The following is an 18,491-nucleotide window of genomic DNA, read 5'->3' as shown; positions in this document are numbered from 1 at the left end:
ATCAAGTGTTTAATAAAGCATTGAAAACGTACTCCAGTGTTGGTGCCTGTGTCGTCCAGAGGTAAACTCAACTGAACCCTAGACCCAGTGCCGGTGAAACAGAGGGAAGCAGAGTGAAGGTAACAGACCCGCTTAAACCAGCAGCTCCACAGTGAGTTATTGCTACATGTGGGGGCGTTGTCCGGGATTTGTTGACCGTCAATTCTCGCAACCCAGTGGAGTGTTTTACCGGGAGTTAGAGAGAGCTGGACTTTGAAAAAGAATCTTTCAGGAAGAGAAAAGGTAAAACTGCAGGATTTTATTTCTGAGTGCGTAGACGGCGGGCGCCAGTAAAAGGCCCGAGAGCTACGTGACTAGAAGAATAAGTGGGAGGAGTTACCCTACTTGCTGCCGCGTGGGACGCGTGTGTGTGTTTGGCGCCAGAGGAGGGGGGGAGCCTCGTGGTCGTGCTGGGAGGATCAGAGTGTGGCTATGTCTTTTCCGGCGATGCAGCCAGTTGTGGGACCGAGAATGTTCCCTACAAGCACCGTGATGAATACTGTGCTGTCTGGAACTCTGCTTACGGATACTAGAGTTCGTTTGAAGCCGCAGGGGAGGTTTGTCCTGTATACCTCAGGAGTTGTTGAGGGACTGGGCATGATCTGCCATCGATGCGAAGGATTGGCCGTGCATCTTCGTCCATTTGGCCGATGTCCGCAATGTGGAGAGTACTTGTTTGTGGTGGAGCATCCTACCACGTCGCCCTGTGCTTATCGGATGGATTGGGCAACAGGTATCACCACAGTAGAAGCTGATACCGCTACAGAGAGAGAGTGACAGGCCACCACTTTGCCTGTTGTTGCTCACAATGTTCCAGAAGGAGACACTGCTGCTGTTGTCTCATCAAGGGACATTACTTTGGTTTCTGCGTCCACTACGCCAACTCCTGTGGTGCCTACTCAAGGGAAGGTGGGCTATGTAAAGGCTTCCTGCGGCCGTGGTCGAGGCCTACCCCAGAGGTTACCTGAACTGGAGCTACCAGAGTCCACGTCAGGAACGGGTAAGCCACTGTTGTGGAATGTGTTCAGGACTGTAAATAAATATTTGCCAGCGGAAGAGTTGGGAGATTCGGAAATAGAATCCATGTCGGATCTTTCCGGTGATGATGACCTATTTGAGACTATGTCACAAAGTGAGGATGTTGCCTCCACTATGACTTTCCCTGAATGGACAGCCCTGAGTTCTGGGAAGACGTCGCCCTGTGTGGAGCCACAAAGTACTATTGCTGGGACTTTGCCAAAACTTGCTCGCTTACAGAGGATGTTGAACAAGCGTGTGGCAGCAGAGTATGGTTTGGAGTTCCCCTATGTGCCCCGGGATATTATGCAGAAGATTGAAACTAATCGGAAACTTTGGTACGTTGAAGCTGTTTGGGACTATTTGTCTGTACCTAAGCCCTTCAGAAAGACTGGATGTTCTGTTAAGATGGATGAACGTTTTAACGAATGCTTTGAACATTGGAATTTCGGTCGGCACATCTATGCTGACAAAGTGGTAATTTGCAGGCCGGGAAAGGACAATGTTGTATATTTTATTACCACCGTGGATAAAGAGGGAAAACCACTGACATTGCCACATCCCCGGTTTTACTGGTAATTATGGACAAAAGAACTTTGAAGTTATTTAGCTAGTTAGCGTCAGGGTAAAGACATCTGCGTGGTCAAGATCTACCTATTCTGTTCAGTGTTTAAATCCAAGGACTTCCTTTTGCTAGCTGGATTTTTGTTTCATAAAAAAAAAGAAGAAGAATTATATATAGGGATGGACTCCTAAAGAATATTTTTTTTTGGTATAGATTATAGGAAGAGAGTCTCATTTCTTAATGAGGCTTTGCTCCTAATGATGTACAGGATATACATATGTGTGTTTAACTATGTTTCCTTTTCAGGGATCATCGGATCTTATATTAAGCTGGGAGGCTTTTCAGCTAGTTAGATAGTGAGGTTATGTACAATCATACTGTGGTTTTGTTTGCGGATGTAAACATAATGTTTTATAGAAGTCTTATAGTGTCTTTATACTGTCCTTTTCTCTCTCTTTGTCTATCCAAAGTTATAAGAAACTCAAATGCTTACTACCAGGCTTGGGAGTTTTTGTCACTGTTTTTTTGGACAGACGTTGGGGACAACGTCTACTGTAGTGGGGGGAGTATGTAGCGCTGGTAGATTTGCAATCTACCGCATGTTAGGTAAATTTAGTAATTTGTTCGTTAGGAAGGTTAAGTTTGCCTCTGTTCCAGCTTGGCTGACGTTGTGTGTGTTTCCGTGCTGACCGGTGGGTGTCGATGTTATCACTGGTTAGTGTTGGAAAGGCAACGTGTTGAAGCGTATGGATGCTCTTCTGTCCCGGAGACAACTCGGTGGAGGTGGTCCTCCGAGTTGCATTCTGGGCGAGGGTATTTATGGGACAGACGCCATATTTTGGGGTTAGTTTTACAGCCACCTGCTGGCCCTCCTGGCCGATAGGTATGCGTTAAGGAGCTACCTTGTGGTCCTCCGTTCCGGAGGCCCACAATACTACAGCGCAGGGGTGGGTCCAAAGGCTTGTCTGGGGCCTACCACCGCGGCCGAGGAATGGTCCTGAGCTGTCGGTCCTGTGTGACGAAGCTGGACAACCGAGGAGATCCCAGGGGAGGACCCGTCTTGGAGGGATCACGCAGCGCGCTGGTCTATAGAGGGGCCTGGTGACTCGGTTGGAGGATGTATCCGAAAGTAACTATACAGCATAGTGTTGCCGGGTTGGCTTAAAGGTTCAGCCACTGTGACTGACATTCATTACAGAAAATCTGATACATCCTGTGGCAGAGAATCGTATGGGTTTTGTTCCTAAGCAAGTCTGTGGCAGAGACTTTCATTTGTGCTGCGTACTGGCTGCTAGGCTGGTGGGAGAGGCCTATCCAGGCGAGCAAAGAGTGTGTCCCACGAGGGGAGCGCATTCCATATAATATCTTAATTCTACCAAGACATTTGTCAAAAGAACCCTACAAGAAGATGTTTGAGTTTCTTCTGCAGTTTCCTTTCCGCCTCTTTCCTGCTATTTCCTAAGTCAAGTGTTTAATAAAGCATTGAAAACGTACTCCAGTGTTGGTGCGTGTGTCGTCCAGAGGTAAACTCAATGGAACCCTAGACCCGGTGCCGGTGAAACAGAGGGAAGGAGAGTGAAGGTAACAAGCCCACTTAAACCAGCAGCTCCACAGTGAGTAATTGCTACATACCCTAAGCAGAAATGTTGGTATTTTTTTTTTTTTTTTATCTTTTTTTTTTTTGCCTCACCCCTGCCACCATTGTGGCCTAGGCCAGGACGATGTGTCCCTGGTCTTGCAGCCTCCTGGGATGCTTACATCACATCTCCAAGGAGGCTGCTGGATTGGGCATACAGGGCAGTTAGGGGGAGGACATGGTATGCCATCAGTAGCTGGCTACCTGTACCCAGAAGAGACATCCAACTGAAGAGGATATTCTTGCAGCTAGCGGCGTTGGATATATGTCACCCAAAAACAGCAGAGGCACAACACTGAAGTCACTGTGTAGGTATGTTTTCTGAAGCAAACTCGGGAAAACAGATAAGAGAAAAAAAAACACGTTGGGGAGAGTTGAGTACCGCTTTAGGCAAACTTACCAGCAAAATACTGTGTCTACCATTATGGCTTAGCTCGTTCTGAAAATGTGACTTACCTGGTTATTATTCTGACACACTAACCCACAATAAAGTCATGATAAAGTCAGAGTACCTTTTCCATAACAACCAATCCTGTAACAAATATTTTTCCTTCTGGATTTTATATATTTGCATCTTCCACAACAAGTCTCACTTGTGTCAGAATGTGTAGGACGGTCTTATTTATCAAAATGTCTAGAGAAAACTGCTCATAGCAACCCGGTTCTTTCTTCGTTATCCCATACAGAACAGGGAGATGAATGGCAGTGTCTTATTGCTATGGGAACAAAGGACTTTTTGCAAAAAGTTGATAAATAACAACATCTGCTCTCCTAGATATTCAGTATTGATTGAAGTCTTGGATGCACAAGTTGCAGCTTGTATAAGCGCAGTGTGTGCAGTAATCTTTTACAAAGCATTTGCAAATTCTCTGACAAACTTCAATTTCTTGAAGCCTTCCAGGAAACATTCAATTCCAGTTTGAAGATGTTAAATACCGATCATCACAGGAACCATGACTGTCACTTTAAACAAGCGGCAAGTAGCCTTTAGTAGACTTTTAACAAGTTTCAGACAGAGTGGAAGTTTTCTGAAAGTCTGCTAAAGCCCAGTAGAAGCTTGACAGTGGCAGTTAGCATTTCCATTCAGATCTATGTTTACCTTGCCTAAACTGGAGCTGACGAGTGCTTTAGGCCAGATTCACATATTTACGGTGTGTTATTACATGCAAGTAAATGTATGCTGGAGTAAGGCAGCGCATTATACGCACAACCAAAAGACGTTTTAACATATCTGTTTTTTTTCCCCAGAAAATGACAACACATGTTGCATGTTGTAGTACACTGGGGATGTGCAACAGGGTCATTCAAAATGAATTACTGCATGCATACAGTAACACATAGTAAAACGTGTGTGTTACTAAAATGCAAATATGTGAATCAGGCTTTCAAATCTTCAAAACAGATCCTTTGCAAAAGCTCACTGTAAGCACTGCTCTAATAAATGCCAAAGCCAGCTTGTACTAAGCCTTATTGCACCACTATTCACTTAAAAAAAAAGAAAATAATAAATACACCCATATAAATGCAATGAGAATCCCCTAGTTGCTTTCAGATCATATGGAGAAGCACCTAGGTCAGACAGACATGCAACTTGATCATTTATTTAAATGTTTTATTGGTTAGGTACATAGTATACAGCCATCTGTAATCAGCTAGCTGCCACATTTACTGATATCACTAGCTGATGTTCCAGCCTATCTTATTCATATAAAGGTTTTCAATTGGATGGAATCTGGATCCAGCAGTGATACTTCACCCTGAAGAAGGGGAAGGCCAAATCCCCTTGAAACACATGACTATATACAGTGGCTTGCGAAAGTATTCGGCCCCCTTGAACTTTTCAACCTTTTGCCACATTTCAGGCATCAAACATAAAGATATAAAATTTTAATTTTTTGTGAAGAATCACCAACAAGTGGGACACAATTGTGAAGTGGAACGAAATCTATTGGATATTTTAAACTTTTTTAGCAATTAAAAAACTGAAAAGTGGTGCGTGCAAAATTATTCGGCCCCTTTACTTTCAGTGCAGCAAACTCTCTCCAGAAGTTCAGCGAGGATCTCTGAATGATCCAATGTTGTCCTAAACGACTGATGGTGATAAATAGAATCCACCTGTGTGTAATCAAGTCTCTGTATAAATGCACCTGCTCTGTGATAGTCTCAGGGTTCTGTTGAAAGCACAGAGAGCATCATGAAGACCAAGGAACACACCAGGCAGGTCCGTAATACTGTTGTGGAGAAGTTTAAAGCCGGATTTGGATACAAAAAGATTTCCCAAGCTTTAAACATCCCAAGGAGCACTGTGCAAGTGATCATTTTGAAATGGAAGGAGTATCAGACCACTGCAAATCTACCAAGACCTGGCTGTCCCTCTAAACTTTCAGCTCAGACAAGGAGAAGACTGATCAGAGATGCAGCTAAGAGGCCCATGATCACTCTGGATGAACTGCAGAGAACTACAGCTGAGGTGGGAGAGTCTGTCCATAGGACAAAAATCAGTCGTACTCTGCACAAATCTGGCCTTTATGGAAGAGTGGCAAGAAGAAATTTCTCAAAGATATCCATAAAAAGTCTCGTCTAAAGTTTGCCACAAGCCACCTGGGAGACACACCAAACATGTGGAAGAAGGTGCTCTGGTCCGATGAAACCAAAATCGAACTTTTTGGCCACAATGCTAAACGATATGTTTGGCGTAAAAGCAAAACAGCTCATCACACTCAACACACCATCCCCACTGTCAAACATGGTGGTGGCAGCATCATGGTTTGGGCCTGCTTTTCTTCAGCAGGGACAGGGAAGATGGTTAAAATTGAGGGGAAGATGGATGCAGCCAAATACAGGACCATTCTGGATGAAAACCTGTTGGAGTCTGCAAAAGACCTGAAACTGGGACGGAGATTTATCTTCCAACAAGACAATGATCCCAAACATACAGCAAAATCTACAAAGGAATGGTTCACAAATAAACGTATCCAGGTGTTAGAATGGCCAAGTCAAAGTCCAGACCTGAATCCAATCGAGAATCTGTGGAAAGAGCTGAAAACTGCTGTTCACAAACGCTCTCCATCCAACCTCACTGAGCTCGAGCTGTTTTGCAAGGAAGAATGGGCAAGAATTTCAGTCTCTCGATGTGCAAAACTGATAGAGACATACCCCAAGCGACTTGCAGCTGTAATCGCAGCAAAAGGTGGCTCTACAAAGTATTAACGCAAGGGGGCCGAATAATTTTGCACGCCCCACTTTTCATTTTTTTATTAGTTAAAAAAGTTTCAAAAATCCAAAAGATTTCGTTCCACTTCACAATTGTGTCCCACTTGTTGGTGATTCTTCACAAAAAATAAAAATTTTATATCTTTATGTTTGAAGCCTGAAATGTGGCAAAAGGTTGAAAAGTTCAAGGGGGGCGAATACTTTCACAAACCACTGTACATACCTAAGCAATGAAGACTTTTAAATAAATCAAGCCACATGACTGTCTGCACTAGGTGCTCTTCATCACATGACCTAAAAGAGGTTTTCTGATGAATGACTTCCCCATTGTTATCATGAATGAAGCAGCCTTGGACCGCAACATACAGGGATATACAATGTAATACTGACATATAATCACACACATAGGTTGGACTTGATTGACTTGTGTCTTTTTTCAACCTCACCTACTATGTAACTATATGTAAAATACTGACTTCTTGATCCACTTTGAACAAGTAAATCCTAAAAAAAGGTTTAGGGTCAAGTAAGTTTACCCTAGGCTGACCACCCAAAATAAAGTGGATGCAGACCATCACCTCATCCATCTTACTAATCATTCCATGTCTGCTACCTCTCTCTCTCTGTCAATCTTTCCACTGGCTTCCATTCGACCTACAAATAAAATTAAAAATACTAACAACAATGTAGAAAGCTATCTACAACTCCGCCCCAAGCTACACCACCAACCTCTTCTCAACATACCAACCAAACTACTCTCTTCACTACTCAAGATCTCCTGCCCTATAGGTCCTTTATCACCTCCTACTATGCTCGCATCTATGGCTTCTTCAGAGCCTCTCACTTACACTGGAACTCCTTACCCCAATCTGTTTAATTGTCTCCTACTCTGGCAATCCCTGAAAACCCATCTGTGAAAGGAGGCCTATCCTGCCTGTACATAATCAACTGTACTTTTGCTTTTCTCAATCAGCTCATCCCTCACAGTTTTTACCTTTTGTACCACTTGACCCTCCCTTTTAGATTGTAGCTCTTACTAGCAGGGCCCATTGAACCCTCTTGTATCTAATTGTGTTGTAACTGTAGTGTCTCCCTCTATTTTGTAAAGTGCTGTGCAAACTTATTGGCACCATATAGATCCTGGAAGATTTTGAATGGCCTCTACAAACAGTATTCATAAATTGAGAAAGTCAATTAAAAGTTGTACCATCATCCAGAAATTGTTTGAGTTAAAGAGATTGGGAGCCTGGTCCCCAGCCAGGTACTCACCAAAAAGCTAGGGGTCGATTGGACTATCTCGGTACAATACACTAAAGGTAAGCTCAGGTATAGAAACAATAATGTAAAAAGATATACATGATACATGATATATCGATACACAATACATGACAAGATATCAATGATGAATAACAAAAAATAGTGAAGGGGGGGGGGGAGAGAGAAGACGGGGAGAGGGAAAAAAGGGGAAAGCAAAAAAATGAAGAGATTAAATTGAAAAAAAGTGGGGAATTGAGTTGGAAAAATCAGAAAAACTAGAAGGGAAGGAGGGAAGGGAAAAGAGGAGAAGGAGTGAAAAATGGAGGGAGGAAGGAAAATAGGGAATTAGGGAAAAATTGTGAGATTGGAAAAAAGTGAGGAGATGGTGGGGGGGGGAGAAGGGGGGGAGGAGATCAAGGGGAGGGGGAAGGGTGAAGAAAGGGGGGGGGATAGGGAGGGGGAAAAGGGAGAAATGGGGAGGGCAGGAGGGGGTAAAGGGGGAAAAAGAAAGATGGTGGGTATCGGGTAAGCGATCCTCTATCTGTCCCCATATAACAGCTGTACATTGTTCAAATTTATATATTGCTTGAAACATTGTTCTCTCCTGTATGTGATTAAATGCATTGTTTTTGATCATGTGCTAATTAAATTGCGGATGTTTTCCTGATGAAGCGGCTCAGTCCGCAAAACTAGTAGAAACACTGTACTGTGACCTACTATCCCATTGTAATCTTCCCCATCAGGGGAGTATTATCTTGCTGATACACATGGACCGTCACCTATTTTTTTTTATTCATCATTGATATCTTGTCATGTATTGTGTATCAATAAACTTTTGTATATCTTTTTACATGACTGTTTCTATACCTAAGCTTACCTTTAGTGTATTGTACCTAGATAGTCGAATCGCCCCCTAGCTTTTTGGTGAGTACCTGGCTGGAGACCAGGCTCCCAATCTCTAAATTTAAGCATATAAATCCTGTGTAACAATAATAATCACCTGCTCTGCATTACCTTACACCTATCAGATTAATCCATTTATCTAGCTATATTCTGTTGGAATAGGTTATGATCTTATCTCTGTAAAGTCAGGGAGATACTTACCAGCTGACTGTGCAAGGAGGGTGTGTTAGTCGGACAGCTAAGAAAACCTTTTCCAGTTGCTAATGTAACCTCTTGGTAAGCTAAAATTGTGTGCAGGTCTGATTGTCCTCTAAGGTTTATGAGGAATTTAAAAAATAGTAAATACCATTTAAGGGGCTGGATTACTAATTAGGCCCAAAAATGATAGCCTGGCCCAAAACGTTATAAAACTGACACACAAACTACAATAATCACAAATGCCCCCCCCCCTCCCCAAAAAAAACATATTGTGTTACGTTACTACAATTTGCAAAGTGTTAGAAGCTTCAAGTAAATTTCTACCAAAGAAACTGAACAGCTTCTTTCTGGTTATGAAAATGAAAGAGATAATCTGATAGACTGCAATAAAAAAATGCATTTCAGAAACACAAGGCCTATTTCTACTTTATTAGCAAATTGAATAATGGTCAGAATGTATGTGGCTATACTTAGCCAAAATATGTCTTATGTGTTATAAAAAAAAAAGCTCTGCCTACTTTTTATAATCATTATCAATGAATGAAATGGACATTTTTCATTGCCCAAAAGATTTCTGTGAAATTTTGCATTTGGCAACATGCATTTGAGTCAAAAGGAAAGATAAAACTAAGGTGGTTTTTGGTGTTTTTTTTTATCGGTGCTTTAACCGATTACTGAGGGTTAACTAGGCTCCTTTCTACGATCCTGAACTTGTATCTGTATCAAAGAACAGCCTCTCATTAGCCTCAGTTTATTATTTTTTAAAGAAATATAAAGAAAAGTAAAAAAAAAAAAAAAAAAATGAAAACTCTAGTACACAAATAACAAATACACACAAAATAGGAAAAAGAAAGAAAGTGAAAATACAAGGGACAATAAATGAAACACTCTTAAGTACTCTAAATAAACCTTCTGTAAAAGGTAAAGAAAAAAATATATATACATATACTGTATATATATATATATATATATATATATATATTTATTTATTTATTTCTGCTACAAACTTTGCTTTGGATAAAGCATCCAAGTTTTTTTTTCCGCCATGACCAGCTAATAATGATTAAAGAATTACTGTCCATCTAAGAAATCTTCCACACTACAGTTTTCCAAATCATGATCAAAACTTCCACGGAAACATTGCTTGATGTATAATATGAAGACAAGCTAATTACCTATAGAGCTGAATTTCTTCCACTGATAGGGCATAGTAGGGGCTCACTGCGCTGTTCACCGTGATAAGACAACAGCAAATCAGCATACAGCACAATGCCAATGGGATTACTGGAAATCTGATTACACACGATCCCTGTGCTAATCAGTGGGGTGGGTGCTGCATATGTTAAAGCAGCTTACTGTGTCTTCTGTATGTCTTGTCTGTACGTTCGTCATCATGAAGGTACTGGTGGCCTTAAAGCACTCTCACACCTCACATATACTGTAGGCTGAAGTCAAAAAGGCATTTATAGTCGTATATAGTTGAGTAGTAATAATAATAATAATAATAGTAGGAATGATGTTTAAAGTGATTGTAAACTTTCATCTTGTAAATCAACTTATTCAGTTTAAAATAAAAAGGAAAGGCTAAACATTTGCATATAGATATAAATACAAATTATAAACACCTTTTTTCCCCTTTTGTATAAGTGATCACATTCCCTCTGCTCTCAGCTGTATAACAGCACTGGTTTTGCCATTGAATGGCTGTGTGTGGGGGTGTCAGGACAAGTCTGATCATTGGAGGAGAGCAGGCTAGGTTCCCAGCACTACAAACAAATGGCAACCACTCCAACCTATTTCTGGCTCCTTTTCGGCAAGGAGCACATAGAAGGGCGACACATGTCAAAAAACAACAAGCTCACTTATCAACCAGCCTGAAACAAACCAAATTGTCCTTTCTAGCAGTTCATGATAAAAACAGGGGTTTAGCTTGCACACATTTGCATATACACTATATTACCATAAGTATTGTGACACCTGCCTTTACACGCACATGAACTTTATTGTCATCCCAGTCTTAGTCTGTAGGGTTTAATATCAAGTTGGTCCACCCTTTACAGCTAGAACAGCTTTAACTCTTCTGGGAAGGCTGTCCACAAGGTTTAGGAGTGTGTCTATGGCAGTGTTTCTCAACTCCAGTCCTCAAGGCGCCCCAACAGGTCATTTTTTCAGGATTTCCCTTAGATGAAACGGCTGTGGTAATTACTAAGGCAGCGAAACTGATCAAATCACCTGTGCAAAATAATTGAAATCCTGAAAACATAACCTGTTGGGGTGCCTTGAGGACTGGAGTTGAGAGACACTGGTCTATGGGAATGTTTGACCATTCTTCCAGAAGTTAATTTGTGAGGTCAGGCACTGATGTGGATGAGAAGGCCTAGCTCACTGTCTCCGCTCTAATTCATCCCAAAGGTGTTCTATCGGGTTGAGGTCAGGACTCTGTACAGGCCAGTCAAGTTCCTCCACCCCAAACTTGATCATCCATATTTTTATGGACCTTGCTTTGTGCACTGGTGTGCAGTCATTTTGGAACAGGAAGGGGCCATCCCTAAACTGTTAAGAGTTCCCTTCACTGGGGCTAAGCTAAGGGGCTAAGCCCAACCCCTGAAAAACAACCCCACACCATAATCCCCCCCTTCACGAAATGATTTGGATGGGTGGCCCAATACTTTTGGCAATATAGTGTGGATGAACCAATTCACCAACAGTTGAGTTTGCAACCTCATCCCTTTAAAACCGAACACATATTAATTAAAATGTTGTTGTATGTATACAATGACAATAAAGTATATCTATATCTATATTACACAGGTTCTGTAGGCGGTAATTAAACTCATTTAGTGCTTTATCTGCATTAAATTAGCCTCAGAACATGTGTATTTAATATGTGTTCAGTTTTAAAGGGATGAGGCAGTGGCAGAATTACCAGGGTCGCAACAGTCGCACTTGCAACGGGGCCCTGGCATTCCGTCACTGTAGGGGGCCCCAGCAGGGTTGCTATTGGCTGGGCTCTGAGCGGAGAGCGTGTCTCTCATGGAACAGCAGCACAGAACTGGCATTGACAGTTCTATCACCCCCTCCGTCCTCTCTCGCATGGGGTGAGAGAGGACACAGCTGATCTCCTCCCCCTTATCCCCCCTCCCCGCACACACAGGAGGGGGGATGGGGGAGAAGGGGCAGCAGATCAGCTGTGTCCTCTGTGAGAGAGGATGGACGGAGGGGGAGATAGAACTGTCATTGCTGGCTCTGTGCTGCGGTTCCATGAAAGACACGCTCTCCGCTCAGAGCCATGCTGTCCTGAGATGGCAGATGGCACTGATGGACACTGATAGAAGGCACTGATGAGCACTGATAGAAGGCACTTATGGACACTGATAGAAGGCACTGATGAGCACTGATAGAAGGCACTGATGGACACTGATAGGAGGCACTGATGGGCACTGATAGAAGGCACTGATGGACTCTGATAGAAGGCACTGATGGACTCTGATAGAAGGCACTGATGGACACTGATAGAAGGCACTGATGGACACTGATAGAAGGCACTGATGAGCACTGAGAGAAGGCACTGATGAGCACTGATAGAAGGCACTGATGAGCACTGATAGAAGGCACTGATGGACACTGAAAGAAGACACTGATGAGCACTGAGAGAAAGCACTGATGAGCACTGAGAGAAGGCACTGATGGACACTTATAGAAGGCACTGATAGAAGGCACTGATGAGCACTGATAGAAGGCACTTATGGACACTGATAGAAGGCACTGATGAGCACTGATAGAAGGCACTTATGGACACTGATAGAAGGCACTGATGAGCACTGATAGAAGGCACTGATGGACACTGATAGGAGGCACTGATGGGCACTGATAGAAGGCACTGATGGACTCTGATAGAAGGCACTGATGGACTCTGATAGAAGGCACTGATGGACACTGATAGAAGGCACTGATGGACACTGATAGAAGGCACTGATGAGCACTGAGAGAAGGCACTGATGAGCACTGATAGAAGGCACTGATGAGCACTGATAGAAGGCACTGATGGACACTGAAAGAAGACACTGATGAGCACTGAGAGAAAGCACTGATGAGCACTGAGAGAAGGCACTGATGGACACTTATAGAAGGCACTGATGAGCACTGATAGAAGGCACTGATGAGCACTGATAGAAGGCACTGATGAGCACTGATAGAAGGCACTGATAGACACTGATAGAAGGCACTGATGAGCACTGATAGGAGGAATTTATGGGCACTGATAGAAGGCACTGATAGACTCTGATAGAAGGCACTGATGGACACTGATAGAAGGCACTGATAGGAGGCAATGATGGGCAATGATAGGAGGCATTTATGGGCACTAATAGGAGGCACTGGTGAGCACTGATAAGAGGCACAGATGAGCACTGATAGGAGGCACTGATGGGCACTGATAGGAGGCATTGATGGGCACTTATAAGAGGCATTGATGGGCACTGATAGGAGGCATTGATGGGCACTAATAGGAGGCACTAATGGGCACTGATAGGCCGCATTGATGAGCACTGATAGGTGGCACTGATAGTAGGCACTAATGTGCACCGATAGGCTGCACTTATAGGTGGCATTAATGGGCACTGATAGGTGGCACTGATGGGCATTGATGAACACTGTTAGGCAGAACTCATAGGCTGCACTGACGGGCACTGAGGAACACTGATAGGCAGAACTCAGGCAGTATTGATGAGCACTGATAAATGGCACTGATTGGCAGCACTGAAGAGTACTGATAGGTGGCACTGATGGATGCTGTTAGGCGGCATTAATGAGCATTGATATGTAACACTTTAGGCACAATTGATGGGCACTGATAGGCAGCATTGATGAGCACTGATAGGCAGCATTGATGGGCACTAATGGGTGGCATTGATGAGCACTGATAGATGGCACTGATGATTGGGGTACTGATTATCAGTGTACACAATTTACTGACATTCTTGACAGTAAACGGCAGTCCTTTCCTCACACAGACACAGCGTGGGAGGAAAGGGCTGCGAATAACCGGCAAGTCTGTGTACATGTGATCAGCTAAGTGAGCTGGGCCTTTTTCTTTGTTGTTTTTTTACATGTGTCACCCTTCCATGTGCTCCTTGCTGCAATGGCCAGTTATAGGTTGGGGTGGTTGCCATCTGTTTGCACTGTTGGTGAATTGGTGAGGGGACGCACTGGAGATCTTCGCTGCCATTGTACCATTGCTGGGTGTCCAGTGCGTTCCTATACCTTTAAGGAGGGGTGAGTGCCCTCCAGGCATACCTGCCTTAATCTATCCATTATTATTTATGTGCTCCCATTTTGGAGGCTCTCAAAATTTATAGCGTTAGGACTGTAGTACACTAGGGTGCCATGAAGTGGCCCTGTAGCGTACAGATATATTTGCAAATGTGTGCAAACGAAATCCCCTGATTTTAACGTGAACTGTGACAGGACAATTTGGTTTATTGCAGACTGGTTGGTAAGTGAGCTGGGAATTTTTCTTTGCATTCCCAGCACAGCTAGGGAACTGACCACGGTGTGTTCGCCTGCTGAGTGTGGTCAGTTTTTAATAGGAAAGCAAAGGGACTAGCAGGAACACCAGGGATTTCACACAAAGGAAACAATGCAAAGAGAACAGGACACTTTCTCATACAAGTACATGGTACAGCAGACACATATCAGGAATACAAAATGTTGGATTTACATACTCTTTAATATTGATGGGAACATGTCTTGACGCTGGACTATAGTTAATAGGAACACACGTGTTAGCTTTGATTTCTGTAACTGTGATCACTGCTTGTCTTGTCATCAACTTTCTGAAAGATGTATATGCTTTTGACATTCCATGCATAATGGAAGAGTCAATTTGTACCACTATTCTGTGCACGCTGTCATGCACTATCATTGATTTTTGAAGTGGCATTTTCTTCAAGTAAAGAATTATTAAAACAAAAAAAAAGGCATTTATACTGCTAATTAAAGCTCGGTTGAACCCTCATGCCTAACCTCACAAATGCGCCTCTGGAAGAATGGTCAAACATTCCCAAAGACACACTCCTAAAGAGGCAATTCCGTGCTATATTCATTATATATTCATTCGCTATTCTAACACAGCTGGGTGGGCTCCGAGCACAATGCTCTGTGTCCGGAGCCCACCCTATTTTGAAGCCTATTGGAGCTTCTTGCTCTAATCAGGTGCTTAAAAAAAACCCGCTGCTGTAATTCATGCGCCCAGGTCCCGAAAGAAGCCGGACGCATGAAAAGGGGTGATGGTGATGGAAAGGAGAGGTTGTGCCTGTGCGCCCTTAATGGATAGGCCGCCCCTGCTCCTAAACCTTGTGGATAGTCTTTCCAAGAGAGTTGAAGCTGTTATAGCTGCATAGGATGGGCCAACTCAATATTGAACCCTACGGACTAAGACTGGGATGCCATTAAAGTTCATGTGCTTGTAAAGGCAGGTGTCCCAATACTTTTGACAACATAGTCTACATACTTAACGGGAATTTTTTTTAAACTAGAGTTTATTGTCACTTTTAGGACAGGACCAGCCAGAGAAAATTTTCAGAATTACAGGAAAGCTGCTGAGAATGGAGCCTGTTGTCAGGATATTGTAATTTCAGCACATATGTTCACGAGTTACATCAGTGACTGATCAATGGCCAAACAAATGTAGCACCCTTGTCCTAAACAGGGCTGCTAGTAAACTTAGTTGTGCTAAGTGGTAAATAGCCTGGCTAATTTGTAGTCTTGATTAAATGGTTTTTCTCCTAAGCTTGAGTTCAATTGTAATCTCTCTCTTCTGTCAATAGGTGGCACTGTTGCTTTTGGCATTAGGATGATAGATTACATTGAATTCAAGTTATGAGTAGATACGTTGTCTCAGCCCAGCAACAGGAGTTTTCTTTGGCCTCTGAGCAAGCTGGTATAGTCTATTTATTTAGAATGAGTCAGGTGATCGGGGTTCTTTTCCACCCGGGCTGCAGCCTGGGTGGGTGTGTGTGGAGTAGCAGCCGATGTGTGGGCCTGAAGCCTGGGGCCTAGCCACGTGTACAGGGGCTCAGCCTGAGGGGAGCCTGATCGCTGCCAGGAGGCAAGGGAGAGGAAGTTGCCAGAGGGTCAACCACTCGTGTTGCCGGAGGCAGGTAAAAAGGGATGGAGTTCTGAAGGAGTAACAGAGCAGGCGCTTTATTAGCCGGGGACGGTGAAGTAAGAGGGAAAGCTTCTGTAGAGACTCATCCAGGAATACAATGGGTACCTGTGAGTAAAGCTTGAAGGAGTACAGCGGGTAGCTGTAAGTAAAGCTTAAAGGTGAAGTACAACCGGTAGCTGTGAGTAAAAGCTTGAGGGATCCAGCGGATAGCTGTGAGTCAGAGGAACCCAGCGGGTAGAATGGGTGAAGCTTGAAGAATACAGCGGGTAGCTGTGAGTTGAGCTCGAGGGATCCAGCTGGTAGCTGCGAGTCCAAGAAGTCCAGTGGGATACTGCGAGCTGAGCTTGAAGATTACAGACGGTAGCTGAGTGAAGCTTGAGCAGTCCAGAAGGTAGCTGGGAGCTAAGCTTGAGGATCTACAGTGGGATACTGTGAGTGACGTTGCTGCTATAGGAGACAGCAGTTTCTACAAGATACAGATCGCTGCATTCAGCTTAAAGGCCCTTTTTCTGTATTGCGGTCTGCCTAGTTCTATTTTTGTCTGCAGAATCTGCCAAGTTGCTATTGCATTTGCTTAAGGGTGTCCTGTGCCCTTGCCCTCTCTCCCCTGTCCCTGTTAAGAGAACCAAAAACTCTCTTAGTTCATTTTTAAAAGTGACTGGCGCCCATCTCTTCATCTTGCACTACACCCACCATGCCTAGTACCCTGCACCCTGAGGAGGAATGTCAGCTCTCCCTGACTCTAGGGGTCACCACTAGGCCTCTGGAGGTCAAGGAGACTGCTACACAAATAAGACATTGGTTGCAGATGGGGATTGTAGTGGGAGAGTCTGCCAGTACAAATACTGTATGTTGTGCTCATGTTCATTATGGCAAGAGCTGCCACTGCTCCCCCATAAAGTTCTGCTTCACATGAGTCAGAAGCATATTCAGAAAACAGTGACTGTAACATTCACAAAATATCCACTACAGGTCAATCTTCCCAGAGCATGTGTTAAATTACAGTGAATGTTTGGTAAATGTCACATTCACTATCTATAATTATGCCCAGTGAGGTGAATGGATGCCAAACTGGTTAACATAGCATGCAAGAAATATACTTCTTAATGAATATTTTCAGCTATTCATCAAATTAGCCATTGCAGGGATAGGCAACATGTTAGATACATAATAGCCATAACAGCTATCCTGTCCAACAAATTAATGTAGAAACATATACTATGTATATATATATATATATATATATAGTAGAATCACACTCTTGTAAACAACCTATTTGGACTTCAAAGGTTATACGGATATCTTCAAGCTCAGGATACAAATATGTCTGACTCACAAAAGAAAACACTTAAAGATGTCATTTGGATTGAAGCTTTAGTTAACTGTGTGAATTATTAATATAACAATTTGTGCAGAGTCCTTCATGACGTATGTGTTCAAGGTGACAGAGTGTTGACATCAGGGACAAAATGCACTACTTTAATACGTTTAAAAAATAATAATTAGTTGTAATACAATGGGCAAGAATGTCTACGCTATGCATTTCTTGCCAAAGAGTGAAAAAATACCATATACCAGCAATGAACACCCATCATTAAAGGAAATATGTACTAAGAGAAAAAAGGAAGTTGCCATTATTGAACTCCTTTTAAAAATACTGGATTCCCAGCTGCCTCTGGACACAAAACATTCTGTCTCCGACCTAGAACAAGCAGTACAGTCAGAGGATAGTAAGAACTTCTGATCTGCAAACTTGTACAGATTTATAGACTCAGAAAGCCTTTAGATTAACATAATAGGCAGTCCACTTACAAAAAAGCCAAGCAATGCAAGAAGGCTGCAGTGTTCATTTTCGGTGCCATCTATTTAATAGTGTAATTCTCAAATACAGTTTCAATATTAAATAAATAGAAAAGGGGCCCATTTACTGCAACACTATAGTGTACATGGGCCCTAAATTGTACAGCCTTGCACATACACACTTTTGAGCAAATTTTGCCAGATGCCACTTAACCAGCCAGGAGGTTTTAGGACTTTGGGAGAAAACCAGGGCAATCACCAGAAACTTACACAATCCTACACAGGGGAAGAAAAGCAGATAATGTATTTTCTAGGAATCAAATAGATGACTCAACTGTGGAAAAGAAAGAGGGAAACCAGTGTAGCCATGAGCTCATCGGTAGCCAACCAAGATGATGTCTTCTACCTTTACCATTGTGGTACTGAAACATTACCAGGTCATCACAGTGGCAAACAGCTAACCAAAACTAGGTAACTTTGATCTGATATACAACATGTGTGTGTGTGGAGACTGTGTCCCTGAAAAGTCCTAGCTTCAACAGGTAAGTGTTTTTTAGCCAAATTCTGCACAACAACCTGCTGAAAAGAAATCTATTTGTGCACTTAGATTCCCCAGTTTTGACAGCCAGAACGCCTCAACTTTGAAAATCAATTTAGCTCCATTTGGTTGGCTGTTTAGTGGAAGCCTGTTTTCA

General features: G+C 42.9%; 1 protein-coding gene across 2 annotated transcripts in view; it reads right to left on the bottom strand.

The window, feature by feature from the left end:
• ATP8A2 (ATPase phospholipid transporting 8A2) overlaps positions 1-18,491 on the bottom strand; it is a 1,045,467-nt gene that overhangs the window by 949,402 nt on the left and 77,574 nt on the right. Inside the window, exon 1 of one of the 2 annotated variants that reach the window (XM_073613413.1) lies at positions 10,004-10,070. The exons of the other annotated variant lie outside the window; for it this stretch is intronic. Within the exon in view, the coding sequence (XP_073469514.1) occupies positions 10,004-10,037 (34 nt within the window). The 5' untranslated portion in view covers positions 10,038-10,070. Of the gene's footprint in view, positions 1-10,003; positions 10,071-18,491 lie in introns of those variants that run through there. 2 annotated transcript variants of the gene reach the window in all.

The sequence above is a fragment of the Aquarana catesbeiana genome, linkage group LG02, assembly GCF_042186555.1.
Source record: "Aquarana catesbeiana isolate 2022-GZ linkage group LG02, ASM4218655v1, whole genome shotgun sequence".
Classification (NCBI taxonomy): domain Eukaryota; kingdom Metazoa; phylum Chordata; class Amphibia; order Anura; family Ranidae; genus Aquarana; species Aquarana catesbeiana.
Note: the sequence above shows the minus strand (reverse complement) of the source record. Positions and strands in the feature narration are given on the sequence as shown.